Raw genomic sequence first — 17,287 nt, 5'->3', positions numbered from 1 at the left:
TAATGACTAAAGTGAGATATTCCATTGAAATATTGAAAAAGGTCACGCACAAACCATTTTTAAATTTTATGTATGCCATTTTACCATTTCATAAAATTGTATTAACAATATTTATATATAATATAATTCAGCAAACGGAGTTGTGCAATAATTTATGCACCAGAGAATTATATGAAATATTCCAGAAAATCATAGACGGCTGTGCGCCGTCCGGCCGGACTGAGACGTCACGGTGACGTAATTACTCGGGAAGCTTCTGTACAGTATCAACATTTTCTTCAGCTGTTTCGCAGTGTGGTATAAACTGCTATATAAGCAAGGTGTTCAAAGCGGGTAGTTGAGTTTTAATTAGATTAATTTGGTGCCAACAGTATTATTGCCTTATTATAACTATTGCGCAATGCGCAATTGCGCATTATCCAGAGTATATTATAAATAAATCCTTGTATTATTTGGTGAGCTACATTGAACTCTCTCGCTAATTATAATTGAGCATCTAATATATTATTAGTGTCTGTCTTTTTTATTTTCTATAATTGTTTTTTGCTTGTTTTTAAATAAAATATATGGAAACTCAATAACAGTTTCTTTAATTTGTTACATATTTAATATTTACGTTAAGGCCTGTTCTATTTCAGTTGCTGAGTAGAAGACAACATGTTCAAGAAGAGCTCTTCTAACACGGAGAAGAACAAGCAAACCTGGACAAAGAACTTAGTCCAGTTTCAAGCGCCATCAAGAAGAGGCAACGTGGCAATTTATGAAGCACCCTTGAGTGAACGGAGTCGCATGCCCCTGAAAAGCCACGTCATTGGACGCTTCAAATTTCTTGAATCCACTGCCAAAGAACGGAGAGAGAGGATCGGTCTAATTTCTGTGGAGCTTAAAGCCCTATGGAGCAAAACATTGAACTTCCCGCATGTATCTGATCAAGCCATTTGTGCAAAACTAGCGAACCTTCTGAAAGACTATGAGCGATGCAGAAAGAAACAAAACTTTCATTCATTGAATGAACTGTTTGACGTGACCAAGGTGAAAGGCGAATGGATGTGCAAAGAGGATGAAAACCTCTACAAATTGCAAATTGAGAGCAAGGGCCAGGTTGGTTATTCCAGTTGCAAACGTGCTAGTTCAAAGACCATCCACCTATCAAAGCGAAAGAAGGCAATGGAAGCGACTGTGTCAACACTTACAAGCTCAGCGCCACCTGATTGTTCCGACAGTTACACGGACTCATCCGACAACAGCAAAGACAGTCCTTGGGAGGATGAGAATGAAGCATCAACGAGCACAAGGAAGCATAACCCAACAGGCATTGCAAGACGCCTTGTTACAAGCTCAAAGCTGTCGTCCCACGGAGCAGCAAAGGTGTGCCGCCAGCTTTCTGGTGAGGGCATTGAAATCCCAACCCCATGTCAGTCAGCAATCCACAAGGCTATCTACGCGAGAGCTGCTCAGATGAAGAAGCACTTGGTGAGCACGCTTCATCTGGAGAAGTGGAGCATACACTTTGACGGCAAACACATTGATGGCTTTGAATATCAGGCCGTGGTCCTCAAGAATGAAGCAAAAGAAATTAAGTTGCCTGTACTCAAATTGAAAGATGGGAAAGCTCAAACGATCGCAGAAGGACTCCAGGATGTGTTAGAGGAGTTCAACCTGTGGGGATCAATTGTGATGATTGTTGCCGACACAACAAGCGTGAATACCGGCAAGAAGACAGGCGTTGTTGTTCGGCTGCAGCAAATGTTCGAAGAGAAAGGTCACCCCAAACCCAAGTTCATCAGTTGCCAGCACCATGTGCTGGATCGCGTTCTTCGCGTTGTCATGGACGATGAGCTCCAAGGTTCGACTAAATCACCAAACATCGAGTACTTCTTTGTGCAGGATTTGATGAGCAATTATGATAAATTGAAAGCAGCCTTCAGCAACGGTAAAACTGAGATTAAGGAAACAGGCGGCTGGAGAGACGACATGAAGTTTCTATACCACCTCACTCGTGTCTTCCGTCACTTCACTGACAGGAATGAGATCCCCTTCGTGAAGTTTCAACAGATCCCAAACATCAGCAATGCACGATGGAACTCTCGTGCCATTCTATCCCTTCTTGCGTTTATTCTGATGCCTGAAACCCGGAACAGGCTGTGTAAAATTTGTTCATTCATTTCCTACTCATGGGCCGACCATTGGTTCAGCAGTCAATTGTTCCGCGCTGAAGATTTTGATGAACTATCTGCAGTTCTGAATGACTACCCAACAGGTCTCAAATGCTTGAAAACCCACTGGAAAACAGATTAATCTCCAATCAACATTGCCCGCAGCAACCAGTGCTGTGAGCGTGCGATCAAAGTTATGCAAGACTTGCACGACTCCTGCCGCAACAAGGACAACCTCCCACTGAGATTCATCCTGTCCAGTGACATTATCGTGAATAATTGACTTCCTTGTGTGTTTGATGACCCTATATAATGTTGTGTATATATGTGACTCTAAAGCTTGTGTTCAATTTTATATCTGCTTACAGTGACTTCAAAATATGGGCAAAAAAAATTGATAAATAATTTTTTTTAAATCATTTTGTGCGTGAGGTTTTTTTGTCTAATCACCTTGAAAGTAAGATTTTATCTAATCTTTAATGAAAGCTCATCAAATTATGATACAGGCAAATGAGGTTGTAAAAAAGTCATCACCCTAATGTACAGCCACCTGCAAAAAAAATGGGACACATAGATCCTGAAATGCTCGCTAGTCCGCTTGGCGTTGTGTGTGTTGCCTAATTCTACGGCGTTGTGAGAAGGTCGTTACGAAGCGTTCTTTTAACACTCAAGTGAGAAACATAATATACAATGTTTCAAACGTCACCCAATTCTAACTTTGATCGCTTCAAATTAGAAATCCGTAAAACATACTTACACTTGGATTTATATGTTTCTACCTATTTGTAATACTTGTAATTGCCAATTTGTGTTATAACCCCCTCCAAGTTAATAAATATGGAAATTTCGAATAATTATTTGTCCAAGATGTCAATTTCGAGAGAGAAAAAGAAATTACCAGAGGACCGCAATTGGATGTTTGTGAGTGACGTGGAGAACTTCATGCATAGGCGTAGCTACGGGGTGTGCCAGGTGTGCCTAGGCACACCCTAATGGGCTGCTTTATCAAAGATAATTCAAGACGTATATTTCAATAAGAGAGAAAATAAGCGGCAGTTTGTAAGAAGTTGAAAATGTCATTACATTGGTACAGTGTCTCTCAAAAGTTTTAGGACAACGACATTTTAAACTAGGCAACCCAATTTACACAAGCCGTTGGTGGGTTGCGTGCAGAGTTAGGCTCAATTTCAGGGTTGCCACATGCACAATAGATATTTATAAAATACGCGAAAGAAATATAAACAAGTATTATTGTATAAAATTATTAAAAATATCACTATTATATCGCAAATGACAAAATTCTTTCTGAAAGAAAAAATAGGATTTCTAGTATTTCATCGCTGATGAGTCTACAGTAAGGAAAAGAGGTGAGAGGAAACGAAAGGTTACAAAAGAGGAGAAAGAGAAAGCGAAAGGAGAAGAGGAAAAGTAGAGGAGAGAAGAAAGATAGGATAGACGAGGAGAGGAGTTGTAGTGAGGAGAATGTAAAAAGATTCGAGGAGAGATGAGGAAAAAAGAACAAAGAAGAGAAAAGAGGAGGAAAACGAGAGGAGAGGAGAGGAGGAGACGAGAAGACGGAAGTGGAGAGTAGAGTAAAGGAGAGAAAAAGAGAAGAACGAAAAAGAGAGAAAAGTTCAGTGGAGTCGGAAATCTAAGACAGGAAAGGAGATAAGAGGGGTGGAGAAGAGTGAGATGGAGATAAGATGCGAGAAAAGTAGGGAAGGCGATATGAGATAAAAGCAGAACGGAAAGAGGGGAGAGAAGAAGGAGAAGGAACTGGAGAGAAGAGGTAGTTGCAGAAGATATCGTCTGAGCGTCAAGAATGGATGCATTGGTCAAATTATCGACATGAAACATTCAATAACATTTTGAAATGTACTGGAGAATATATTAGATCGGTGCGAAATGCCTTTTGGCTGAGTTCAGAGCAAATTAAAATCTTCCATGTAAGATCTTTGATTTTACCTGCGATTACACCACTAAAAAATGAACGTAATTTTTAATATTTATAAGAATTATTCAATTTTTCTCCACTTCTCGGTTCGTTGAAATGGAGATTTTGTAATTCAATATTTTCCCTCCCCCCATCGTTAATTCCAAACTGAATCATTCCGTTTCACACGGCGTGGACAATGAACACAATGGGATATGTCTAAAACTTACGAAAATTTTCTGCCACCGGAAGGGTTTGAACCTTCGACCATCAGATTTACAACCCTGAACGGTAGCCACTACCCTACAAGCTTTAGCTCCTTAAACCAGGTAGAAGAACAACAACACCACGCCTTTACCTTCGAATGAAACGACAATTTTTTTTAAGTATTCTGTCCCTCCAATATTGTAAATGTCGTTTGGTATACGTGTAGTTGAACTTTTACTTTAATTTGATTTGCTTTCTTGTAGTATAACCGATATCTTCGAGAAATAATTTTCAAAGTGATTAAAAACGAGAATATTGGTAGTTGTGAAAATGCGAGTTATTTCTTCTAACTTATTATTGTGATTAGACATTACGAATGGAAAATATCTAGAGGCTTGAACATTACAGGACGATGTTCTTTTCCTGTGATACTGTAACAGACAAAATGCTTGTTTACTGATGCAAATCTTGTGTCCAGAACAGTCTTACGAAATGTATTTGCTGTTGCGTAAGATAACACGAAATAATTACACCGTGTGCGAACTACCAAATCTGTGCAACGTTATACGTAAACAGGCGGAAAATTTTATTCATAAAATCACTTCACATTTGACAGTGTTATTCAAGAGAGACTCGTGGGACACTGTGTTAAGGTGCTGGACTAAATCCTTCTAATTTTTCTTCCTCGAAGAATAACAATTTCTAAGGAAGAGCAACAGTGATGATCTTTCTTATTTCTTTTAAATGCTTACACTTTCCTTTAATTGGGTTAAAAATAAATAAGAATATTGCTTGCATTTCTGTCATTGACGTAGACCAGAGAGAGAGACAGACAGACAGACAGATATTACAAAATACTTCAAATAGTGCGAGCGCCATTAAAAAGTCATGATAATTCTATGTTGCGTACTTAGAATTATTCATACAATAAAGAACATGTCTAATTGTGAGTTAACAAAAAAAAATAATAAAGACACATTTTCGCACCACGATTGCAGTTCGAAAAAGTCGGGACAGGGATTGAAAGTAACGCACTGTCCTGACTAAATCGGTGAATCGGACGTCTGGTAGCCTTGCATCAATGATTATAAAACTAAAAGCACCCAATATTGCAGCTTGAAGACTTTTGCGCAAGAAACAGATTCATTTATACAAGAGCAAAATTGAAATTTTTACTCATTTAAAAAATCGACGATGTTATTTTCGTATTTATTTATTTATAGGTTCACATTTAAATATTTTAGGGTTCGAGGGGGAAGCATGGCCCACATGGCCCCTCCCCTGGGTACTGACCTTACGTAGACAGTGGAAGAGAAATTTTGGAGAACCTTTCTATTAAATTTAGTATTTACATTCACCTTATGCTCAGATAGGTTAAACCGTTTATTGACAATCGTGAACTTTTCGTTTAATAGATAATATTTGGTTTTAAACGGCGGGAGAACATTGGTTGGATTTCCTTTCTTTCTTTTTTGAGAGAATATATACTTCTACAATAGCAATCGCGTTCGGAAACCGTGAGAAAAATGACTTGGTTTTCTAAGGCAGACAAGCTTGGTAGTCTAACTTGCTCGCGATCAAAGTGACTCACTAACGCTATTCAAGGCCGCTTCTTATCACAAAACACTGTGCTTCGATGCACAGTGTCTGCACCCAGCACGTTACAAGTGACCAGAGTCGAATTTTAAAGAGAATCTGAAGAATGGTAGATTTCATCAGAGGGGGCTAGGTAGGCACCAGCTCAACATGCAGTAGTTTAAGTGATAATTACTGACGAACAAAAAACCGTATTGAATAATTATTGGGATAGTAATACGTGTATCCGCTCCTTCTTAACTATGTAACCTCGAAGACAATCTGTATTCAATTTATTTATATTGGCAACTTGGTCAACCGGAGGTTATTTTATCGCCTTCGATAATCGAATTGTCTGATCGATTATTTTTTGTTTACCCAGGAACATGCCCCATAGGAGATTTCCGATACCGGGTTACGCTACTCACTCGTAGCTCCCCAATTTCTTCACGATGGTGGGTTGCCACCGGTCCCATACACAGGCCGAGAACCTAGAGAGTGAGCATAGGCGGACTCGAATCCATGCCGTCCTGCAGTCGGAGGTCACGGAGGAGGACTTTTCTTATTTTACCTTTGGCTAATCGCGACGATGAGGATGAATAATGAATAGAAAAATAAAGAAGGTCACGCACAAAGTAGAGGACGATCTTCAACCTCTTAAGTGACGAATTCAAGCCCTAAATATGAGGATTTCAACCTTAGACAACCTCAATTTCAAAATTATAAACAAAATTCCTAATTACACTAAACTTCTCATCAAGGCCAAAATAGTTTGTAACTGTGACACTACCCCTGAATACAAATTGACATTTTCTTTCCATGTGAGTAAGAATAAAATGTGTGGTATACAGAGATAGATGATACCTTTTGAGAAACAATTAATTCTACCCTGTCCCAGCATCTCTGGAGCAAAGCCGCGCATAGCGGAAGAGAAGTGGAGAGAGGGGAGAGGGGATCGGTGGACAGAGCGAATCAGTGCACGCTGCTGGGAAGACTGGTAACTGCAGTGGCTCTCCTCCCTCCACGCAATCCCGTTCCTCTCACGTGTTCATCGCTGCTCAGATACTTGTTTTCGTTCACCTGCTCCAGAGATAAGTGGGACAGGGTGTAGTTCGCATACATGTAGCAAGTAAAGAAACTTATCCCAGAATGAAAATTCCACATAGTTTTAAAACGTTTGTTTAAGCAATGAATAACTGGAAACGGATCACACATAATTCCCTTGCCAAAATCTAGTGGTCGAAAATTAATTTCAAGACATTTCATATCTATTCACCATATTCCAAGTTATAAGGAACTATTTCGTAGATGTTCATGAAACCGTTATAAAATTACAAATAAAATATATTCACAAGCTTAGATATACTAATACGAAGAAAGAAATTCAGGGTTAAATTTCAAATGCATGTGTATAAAGTAATTCTAGAAGTACAGAGCTATATCTGAGTATTTAACTTCTTTCTTGCAGATAACGTTTACAATATTGAGGCGAAAGAATAATTAGGAACAGTAGCTCCAAGAAATCAAAGAGCGTAGTGTATTGGTTAGAGTTCTTGAAAGCATTGCGGTCCCACGTTCGATCCTCCATACTAGATGTTCCTTAAAAAAGAATCCCTTTTATTAAACAAGAGCATGGTAACATTATTTGTAATAGCAGTATATAGTGGCTACATTGTTCTCCATATGGAATTTATATAAAAAAAATAGACAAATAAATGAATTGACACACGTTCAACGGGATATTTTTAAATATAAGATCATGGATTATGATACTCTAACGATAATTGTGTACTGCTTCAAAGACATTGACAAATATTAATGAAATAACTATTTATATGTGTGGCAATTCAGGACATGCTAATTTTACCCCTTTTCCCACTTGAGTTCAATGCAAGGATGTGTAAAAATTTCAATTTTGCTCTTGTATAAATGAATCTGTTTCTTGCGCAAAAGTCTTCAAGCTGCAATATTGGGTGCTTTTAGTTTTATAATCATTGATGCAAGGCTACCAGACGTCCGATTCACCGATTTAGTCAGGACAGTGCGTTACTTTCAATCCCTGTCCCGACTTTTTCGAACTGCAATCGTGATGCGAAAATGTGTCTTTATTATTTTTTTTTTGTTAACTCACAATTAGACATGTTCTTTATTGTATGAATAATTCTAAGTACGCAACATAGAATTATCATGACTTTTTAATGGCGCTCGCACTATTTGAAGTATTTTGTAATATCTGTCTGTCTGTCTGTCTCTCTCTCTGGTCTACGTCAATGACAGAAATGCAAGCAATATTCTTATTTATTTTTAACCCAATTAAAGGAAAGTGTAAGCATTTAAAAGAAATAAGAAAGATCATCACTGTTGCTCTTCCTTAGAAATTGTTATTCTTCGAGGAAGAAAAATTAGAAGGATTTAGTCCAGCACCTTAACACAGTGTCCCACGAGTCTCTCTTGAATAACACTGTCAAATGTGAAGTGATTTTATGAATAAAATTTTCCGCCTGTTTACGTATAACGTTGCACAGATTTGGTAGTTCGCACACGGTGTAATTATTTCGTGTTATCTTACGCAACAGCAAATACATTTCGTAAGACTGTTCTGGACACAAGACTTGCATCAGTAAACAAGCATTTTGTCTGTTACAGTATCACAGGAAAAGAACATCGTCCTGTAATGTTCAAGCCTCTAGATATTTTCCATTCGTAATGTCTAATCACAATAATAAGTTAGAAGAAATAACTCGCATTTTCACAACTACCAATATTCTCGTTTTTAATCACTTTGAAAATTATTTCTCGAAGATATCGGTTATACTACAAGAAAGCAAATCAAATTAAAGTAAAAGTTCAACTACACGTATACCAAACGACATTTACAATATTGGAGGGACAGAATACTTAAAAAAAATTGTCGTTTCATTCGAAGGTAAAGGCGTGGTGTTGTTGTTCTTCTACCTGGTTTAAGGAGCTAAAGCTTGTAGGGTAGTGGCTACCGTTCAGGGTTGTCAATCTGATGGTCGAAGGTTCAAACCCTTCCGGTGGCAGAAAATTTTCGTAAGTTTTAGACATATCCCATTGTGTTCATTGTCCACGCCGTGTGAAACGGAATGATTCAGTTTGGAATTAACGATGGGGGGAGGGAAAATATTGAATTACAAAATCTCCATTTCAACGAACCGAGAAGTGGAGAAAAATTGAATAATTCTTATAAATATTAAAAATTACGTTCATTTTTTAGTGGTGTAATCGCAGGTAAAATCAAAGATCTTACATGGAAGATTTTAATTTGCTCTGAACTCAGCCAAAAGGCATTTCGCACCGATCTAATATATTCTCCAGTACATTTCAAAATGTTATTGAATGTTTCATGTCGATAATTTGACCAATGCATCCATTCTTGACGCTCAGACGATATCTTCTGCAACTACCTCTTCTCTTCAGTTCCTTCTCCTTCTTCTCTCCCCTCTTTCCGTTCTGCTTTTATCTCATATCGCCTTCCCTACTTTTCTCGCATCTTATCTCCATCCCACTCTTCTCCACTCCTCTTATCTCCTTTCCTGTCTTAGATTTCCGACTCCACTGAGCTATTCTCTCTTTTTTCGTTCTTCTCTTTTTCTCTCCTTTACTCTACTCTCCACTTCAGTCTTCTCGTCTCCTCCTCTCCTCTCCTCTCGTTTTCCTCCTCTTTTCTCTTCTTTGTTCCTATCTTTCTTCTCTCCTCTACTTTTCCTCTTCTCCTTTTGCTTTCTCTTTCTTCTCTCTTTTGTAACCTTTCGTTTCCTCTCACCTCTTTTCCTTACTGTAGACTCATCAGCGATGAAATACTAGAAAACCTATTTTTTTCTTTCAGAAAGAATTTTGTCATTTGCGATATAATAGTGTTTGTTTCGTTTGAGTTGGTGTTTTAAGTCCACTTTATGCACAGTAAGGCTAATCGGAACTGGACCTACGGTTTAAAGTGGGATCCGAACCACTGTGCCATGTGCTTCCACCGGGTATCGAACCCGGGACCCCTTGAGTACAAGGCGACGACGCTACCACTGCGCCATCAGGGAGGCCCACGCGATATAATAGTGATATTTTTAATAATTTTATACAATAATACTTGTTTATATTTCTTTCGCGTATTTTATAAATATCTATTGTGCATGTGGCAACCCTGAAATTGAGCCTAACTCTGCACGCAACCCACCAACGGCTTGTGTAAATTGGGTTGCCTAGTTTAAAATGTCGTTGTCCTAAAACTTTTGAGAGACACTGTACAAACGTGTGCATTATCGCTGATGAAATGAGTGTCTATAGTTTTTCGATTTTTTGATGTCATTGGAGAAAAGATATTTACTGCATACTCTGTACTGCAGCCCTTTTCTTCTATACCTGTCACAAGCTGCACGTGTGGGAGAGCTTTCTCCAAGCTTACCCAAGTTAAAACTAAATTAAGAGCAACTCAGAAGCAGGATAGATTGGAAGCCCTGCTCTTTCTATTTGTGGAACAGGAAAAAGCTTAGTTTATTGATGTAAATGAAGTTATTGATGAGTTTAAGAATATTGTACCTTTTGACAGACGTCTCTTGTTATAGATGACGTGTATTTTGATGTATTTGTTTGTAACATTTATGAACATTTTTTGTGTGTGTAATTTCTATGCAATTTGATTTTCTTTACTACATATATTCAGAAATTTTCAACACTGTCATTTAGTGATTTTATATTCCTTTACAAACATCAGTGCAGTTAAAGAGCCAAGTGATTGTGTTGCAAAATATGCTATTAAAAAGGTACAAGACCTCATTTTTTTTCTTTGTGCACACCCAAATATAAAGTTCTAGCTACGCCTATGACTTCATGACTTTGGGAATATCCATTTCTTGACCGAAGTACGAAATTAACACTTCAGTGGAATGTTATTTTGTCCTGTATTTATCCTTCATTACTCCAGGCTTCTCCACATTTTAAAATTACCTCGCGATCCGTTACATCTGCTATGGATATTGACAACCGTCCCGATGGTGCAGACACAACGTTCTCGCCCTGTAATCGAGAGGACCTAGATTCGATTCCTCGTTGAAGTCAGATGATGCAATTAACGTTCCTGAAGCGCCATACCCTATGAGCAGTGCTCGAAATTTTTTCTTCAAAGCTAGGCGCTAGCTCTCAAAATCTGGCGCTAGGAAACCACCTACTAGCAGTTGTGCATACTACAGTGTGTTTCAAAAGTCGCGCAATCCAAATTTTGAAAATGTATATCATGAAAATCGTAAGAGATATTTACACCGGGTTTTCTGCACTAAACTAATCCTGTAGGCTATCACTGGGTTCATAAATTTATGTTAGCATTTATCTAAATAAAAGCAATTACTTAAAAAAAACATTGTTAATTTGCTGAAAACATCTGAACTGATTTTCAACAATAAATACCAACTCTTAAACAATTTGTGGGATCATTTGTTGGTGTTTGACTGGTTGTAAAACAGTTGCTTTGTAAGGTATAGCAGAAGCAGGGAATTTTTATTGGAAAACCTTTGCACATGAGTGTAAGAATGAGTAGTAAAATACTCTTCAGCAATGCACACGCATTGCTCTAATGAATCAGCCATGCTGAATCATTTAAAAAAACAGGCACAGTAGCGGCGAAAGTGAGCGAAGAGAATTCAATGTAACCAGGGGCAGCCTAGGATTCTCTCAGAGTCCAATTTTGGCACAAAATCTTGATTTACGATTTTTCACGTAAATGTATAGCCAATACTTAGACACATGTTGCATGCGACTGTTGGCTATATTTCGACCTGCTAGTTTCAATATACGGAGATATGTCCCAAAAATGACACTTTTCACTCAACCCATAAAATCGTCAGTTAAAAATTCATCAAATGTTGCACATGACCAATATTGGTCGCAAATGACAGACTGATATGGCATCAGTCATCAAATGTCTAATTATGACCCTTCGATAATTTCTTACATATTTTTCTTACTCAGAAGTTCATTTCCGGAAAAATTTGAATGCTTCTTTCCGTCGGTTATTAATTTATATAATTTTCTGTACGGAGTGAACTGATAATTTTAAGCATTGAAAAACATCTCAATGGGTGAGGCTTTATAATGCAGAAAACCCGGTGTAAATATCTCTTACGGTTTTCATGATATACATTTTCAAAGTATGTGTTGTGAAACACACTGTATAAGATGCTGAGCATCGCGGTAATCAAAACATCGCTAACTTATTAGAGGAAACAGGAAATGGGGTTTGGGGGAGAAAGGGTAAAAATTGTTACTGACTATGGAATGTTCACAACGTTGATAAAAGAAAAAATCATATGCTAACTTACGCTCTACTGCAATTTGAACTTAGAATCATCAAAATTTCGTACATATTACAGCAAAAGATCACAGTCGCCAGGCTGAAATCTTTAGTCGCCATGGCGATCTGGCGACCGGAATTTTTCGAGCCCTGCCTATGAGTGTTGCCAGATTCAACAAAATTTAGAAATGAATATTAAAAAAATGGGTTAAAATTTGTTTATAATTTTCTCGATGCGATTATTTAGTCACATGATCAGTAATTTAGGGCATAATTCTCCCCTCTTTTAGCAATCAACCACGAGTTATCATGGCGCCTGTTACGTCACGATATTTTGAATTATGACTTAATTACGGTTTGACATGACCTAAGTGTTTAACGTGTTTTTTAAATTTGCGCTTTGTAATTTAAAAGTGAGTATGGAGTAAATTGGCACTCGGAAGAATATTAAAATATATTTAAGGACACTAAATTAAATGTAACTGTCTCTTAAAATTTTCATATTATAACGACAGCAGTTGGCTTTCCAAGAATTATTTACATATTGTAACGTGCATTTAATGAATACTACAATTTTGGGTGTTGGTTTGGCAGGAAGTAACAGCCAGTCAAAAGAAATTAATCTTGCCAGTTACTCAGCACTGGGAGTTAAGATTAGAAACCTTCCTCCACGTGTGAAGGCTGAAACTCGGAGATGGCAGTGGCTTAGCATATCACTCAAAAGCAAGCCCTTGGCCATGGTATGACAATAATGTCAATCACCAGCTGTCAATTGTGTAGTGTCAATCATATGATCAGTTGTCAGTCATCAAGTGTCAATCATCTGATATCAATGAAGTGATATCACTATATGTCAATCATGAAGTGCCAATCATATTATGTCACCGCTCTAGGTGTGACAAACGTCCCGTGCAGATGTACCTAGAAGGTTAAATATCTGTGACTGACAAGGACTTCCTCCTAGAATTAGAACTGTTTGCGAAGATAGCCACCAAAACCGGAAAGAGCATACTTCTGATTGACAGGCTGAGTAATTAGGCAAGGTCCACAATAAATTATAAATACTGAAGATTTGAGAGATAGTTATGTTGTGTGTGTCGAAACGCTGCCCGAGTGTTACAATGTTGGAAGTTCAAAGGTAAGGTTACATACTAAGTTCAGTGTTTGCTGGAGACTTAGATGCTCCCTTTTGTTATACAACTTAACTGATATGATTGGGTTAAATCATAGCTTAGGATTAGGACACTAACAAGATAATATTGATTAGTTACATGTTAATAAACTATATTGTTTCGAATTGGGAGTGTGTGTAATGTTAATCTGATCTATTGATCTCAAGAAATGTCTCTCTCTAGAAGAGCGACGTTTCAATAGTTAGTTAAAGATATTTTAATAAAATTATAGTATTAATATAAACTAATGTAGACGTTTACAACGCTTTTCTACCGTCCCACAGGACACATCTTGTCCTTGTCCAATCGTCTTGTAAGGCTATCACAGATGGTTTCCAAATACAAAGACATGATGAATGAGTTTATTGTTATAGTTTATCCCTTGGAAAGAACTGCCCCGTGTTCGATTCCCAGTGAAAGAACCCTATTTTTTTTTGTTTATTCAGCACCCTGACAATAATTGTGCAGTTTAATTAAAAAAGAAAAGTAGCTCATTCTGGTCTAGAAAGCCAGTGGACAACGATGACGCGACTAAGCACTGATCACACATTAATTACCCAATGACAATCTGCTTGATAAGCCTGGCTCACAAAGGTTTGACGCGTTATGGGATTTATATTTTTCAACAATTTTCAACTCTTCACGAAATTAGCAACTCTAATGTATCATTCAGACGGATGTAGGAATACCTGCGTTGGCCTTCCAGTAACATAAAGGAGCATGACTCACAGAACTAGGCGATTGCACTTTCTTGGCGTTTGAGAGAGGAGGGGAGGCAAGTTCATGTGACTGCAGTGTTTTATAAATCTTACATTCGTAGCTCCTTTCTTTTCCCTTATATAATTAATCATTGATTTCATTGCATTTTATATGCTGAGAATTTTACTGCAAAATTGTCTGCAGTTCCTCACGCTGCACTAATGTTTTTATGGTTTAGAAATATATACCATTCAATAAAAAAAACAAATTACTATCGAGTACTTTCATTTCTTACATAGCAACGAGTGCTTCTCCATGGCGTAGTGGTAAAGCCATCGCCTTGTAATCCAAGAGTCCCTGATTCGATAACCGGTGGAGGCACAAGTAGTTCAGATCTCACTTTAAACTATAGGTCCACTCATGATTAGCCTATACGTACATCAAGTGAACTTAAAAACCAAAACCCACAGTAATATAATTAAGCCTTGTTTCCATATTAAAAACTCTAAGTTGCTGACCAAAGCAGTTTATTAAGATATAAAACAAGTAACGTTTCAACCCTCTATCAGGGTCTTCCTCAGACGAAGAACTAAACTAAAAAGATTTCTTCAGGGTTGAAACGTTACTTGTTAAGTGTTTTTATATCTTAATGAACTGCCTTGGTCAGCAACTTAGTGTTTACAAAACCCACACTCAATATTACATTTGGAAATTATTAGACAGGTAATACTGATTATCTGTAACCATTAAATTCAGTAGTTGCATTTTTTATTGCTTATCTAAACGGATAAGTAAGTAAATGACATTTCAGTGAAAATATTTGAACATTTCGAGGCACTTCTCTAAGCCAGCCACGGCGCCCCAAGGAACCATTGCCTTACGGGCTTAGGGGGAAATTTGCACATGAGGGAAGCATAGGGCGAAGTTGCCAAATTCACTACGGTATATCTCTAGCTACAGCTCTGCAAATATTTATCCTTCTTCCTCACACTACTCCCAGTCCGTCGCCAATACAGGCTAAGGAAGTGACAGGATCTTCAACTAGGTTATTCATCTGTTTCATTCTATTCCTTTTAATTTACCATCAAGTCTGAAATGGTCAAATCTATTTTAAGTAAACTTTAAAGAATAAAGTCGAAAAAAACATTGGAATGTTTGTTTCAACTACTAGTTGATCACATGACCATTTTCCTCATAGCCCCATGTGCGAACAGGTGTGTGTGTGTGTGCTTTATGTGTTTAAAGCCAAAACTCATATTTACCCGTAAATATGGCATCACATGAAATGGAATATGTTGCCCTTCAGAACATAACCTTGATATTGACCTTCCCTCCTTTGTAAAATTTTATAGGGTCGGGCGCCCATGATTTACTTCATTATTATACCTAGGTAATTAACTATATCCACAGGTTATGAAACATTAACATTATAAGGCAAAAAGTCAAAGCCACGAATAATCATTATCCTTAGTATCACACTATGAAAACAAGAAATTTGCATTAGTGTAGAGAAGCGTTATCTCATTAAATATGCAACAAACAACATTACGTGATTTATTTCCTTATCTGGTTACATACTGAAAAATACGCAATTTGTATTGACGATAGTCTCTACCAGTCTATATCACTATCAATACAACACAAATAATTGAAACAAACGAAATTTGTTGTATTTACAGTAGTGCCAAGTATAACTATAAGGTATGCTTGCTTGAGGAATTTGTAGATATTTCCATTGTATTGTATATTCTGGAGAGGTAGTCTGGATTTCTTTACATAAAAAGACACGTGGTTATAGGAAGCAGAAATTTCCTCGTCTGCAAGTTTTGAAGATGGTAGAGAATAGAGATTATTCTATAAATTGACATTTGCTCAATATGAATAGGCAAGACGTGAGCAAGTGAAAAGGCATAAATGCAAGAACAGACCATGAGACCGAAACACAATCTGTTCAAAGCATTTCCATTCTGATTCTATACTACAGATTGACGAAAATCGAAAACCATGTGTCCTCGTCGAAACAACACAACAATATAATATTTATATTACAGTACTTTGTCAGAACAATACATATTTTTATATACTTTCCAATGTTCTTTTACGTACTGTAGGTCGTTAACCCTGTTTCTTTTAACACAGATACATTTCAACAAGAAATGTGAAATACTATTAGATACCAAAATCGATTCGATATTTCTGCAAGTATTTGTTTTGTAGAAATATCTTTAATAGTCTTTGTGTGAATAATTATTTGGTACTATAAAGTGCAGTTAGAAAGTTAACATTTAAAAGAAATTTCAATTGTAAGGAATTTTAAAGCAATAAATGTGATATTCAATTTAAGAACTAAGAATTAGTACTTCTAATTCTTTTTACATATCTAGCATATCTTATTATTGCATTCAACAATGGTATTTCTTTCATTGCAGATAATACAAGATCAAGGTGTAGTGTGGTGTTCAAAGTAAATAATAGAAGTTTTACAGATGAAATGTGTAATACAAGCAGTATTTGTTTTAAATTTTCAGTTATTTGTTTTACGTTGAGAAATATCATATAGTATTATTTATCTTTTGAATTAATTTTCTTTTCCCAGAAATGTCCACAAAGTATGGAAATTTGATAAGTACTTTCCTATGAAAGATGTTGCTTTATGTTAAATTAAGACCACCACATGACTGAACGATGTTACAGATAGACGTAGAAAAATTACCAAAATTCATCACGTCAGTAATCATCCAGTTATGCACATCGTCGTCAGAGATTAAATTAGATTAAATTATTATAAAATTCGATCATCCTCCCCATTCTTGTGCGAACGTAAATAGAAAATGTAGATAAACTATAAAAATATTTTAAATCACATTATTTATTATTATTTATTTCGATGTTCAATAATTTGTCCCCCTATAAATAATTCTTATAACCCAGCAACAAGCGTCATGATATAACCCACAGGGCAATTCTGTGACGACTACTCACATATCTCAATACAATGAAACTTTAGCACTGTTAAATATACAACCAAGTTTCTTTTTCATTTTTCGTCATTGGACAGAATTAGTTTCATACAAACTTTAGCTCGTTACAAAAGTTTGGTTTCTGACGTTTTCTGACTTCTCTGAGTGTGCCTAATCTTGTCTTTAGTTTCTCGAAATTTCTTATCAACACAATACGATGGTATTTACGGCATACATATTTCCGTGAATCTAAGCGAAAGTTGTGTGTCCAAGAGCACCAGCGA

The 17,287-nt window shown here is 36.9% G+C and overlaps 1 protein-coding gene across 1 annotated transcript in view; it reads right to left on the bottom strand.

Moving 5' to 3' along the window:
* Positions 1-2,691: 2,691 nt before the first annotated feature.
* Positions 2,692-17,287, bottom strand: part of LOC145983616 (uncharacterized) — a 113,520-nt gene continuing 98,924 nt past the window's right edge. Inside the window, exon 7 of the mRNA XM_083116679.1 lies at positions 2,692-2,706. Coding sequence (XP_082972805.1) covers positions 2,692-2,706 — 15 coding nt within the window. The remainder of the gene's footprint in view (positions 2,707-17,287) is intronic.

This window comes from Lepisma saccharinum, chromosome 2 (genome assembly GCF_977018435.1).
Source record: "Lepisma saccharinum chromosome 2, izLepSacc3.1, whole genome shotgun sequence".
Classification (NCBI taxonomy): Eukaryota; Metazoa; Arthropoda; class Insecta; order Zygentoma; family Lepismatidae; genus Lepisma; species Lepisma saccharinum.
Note: the sequence above shows the minus strand (reverse complement) of the source record. Positions and strands in the feature narration are given on the sequence as shown.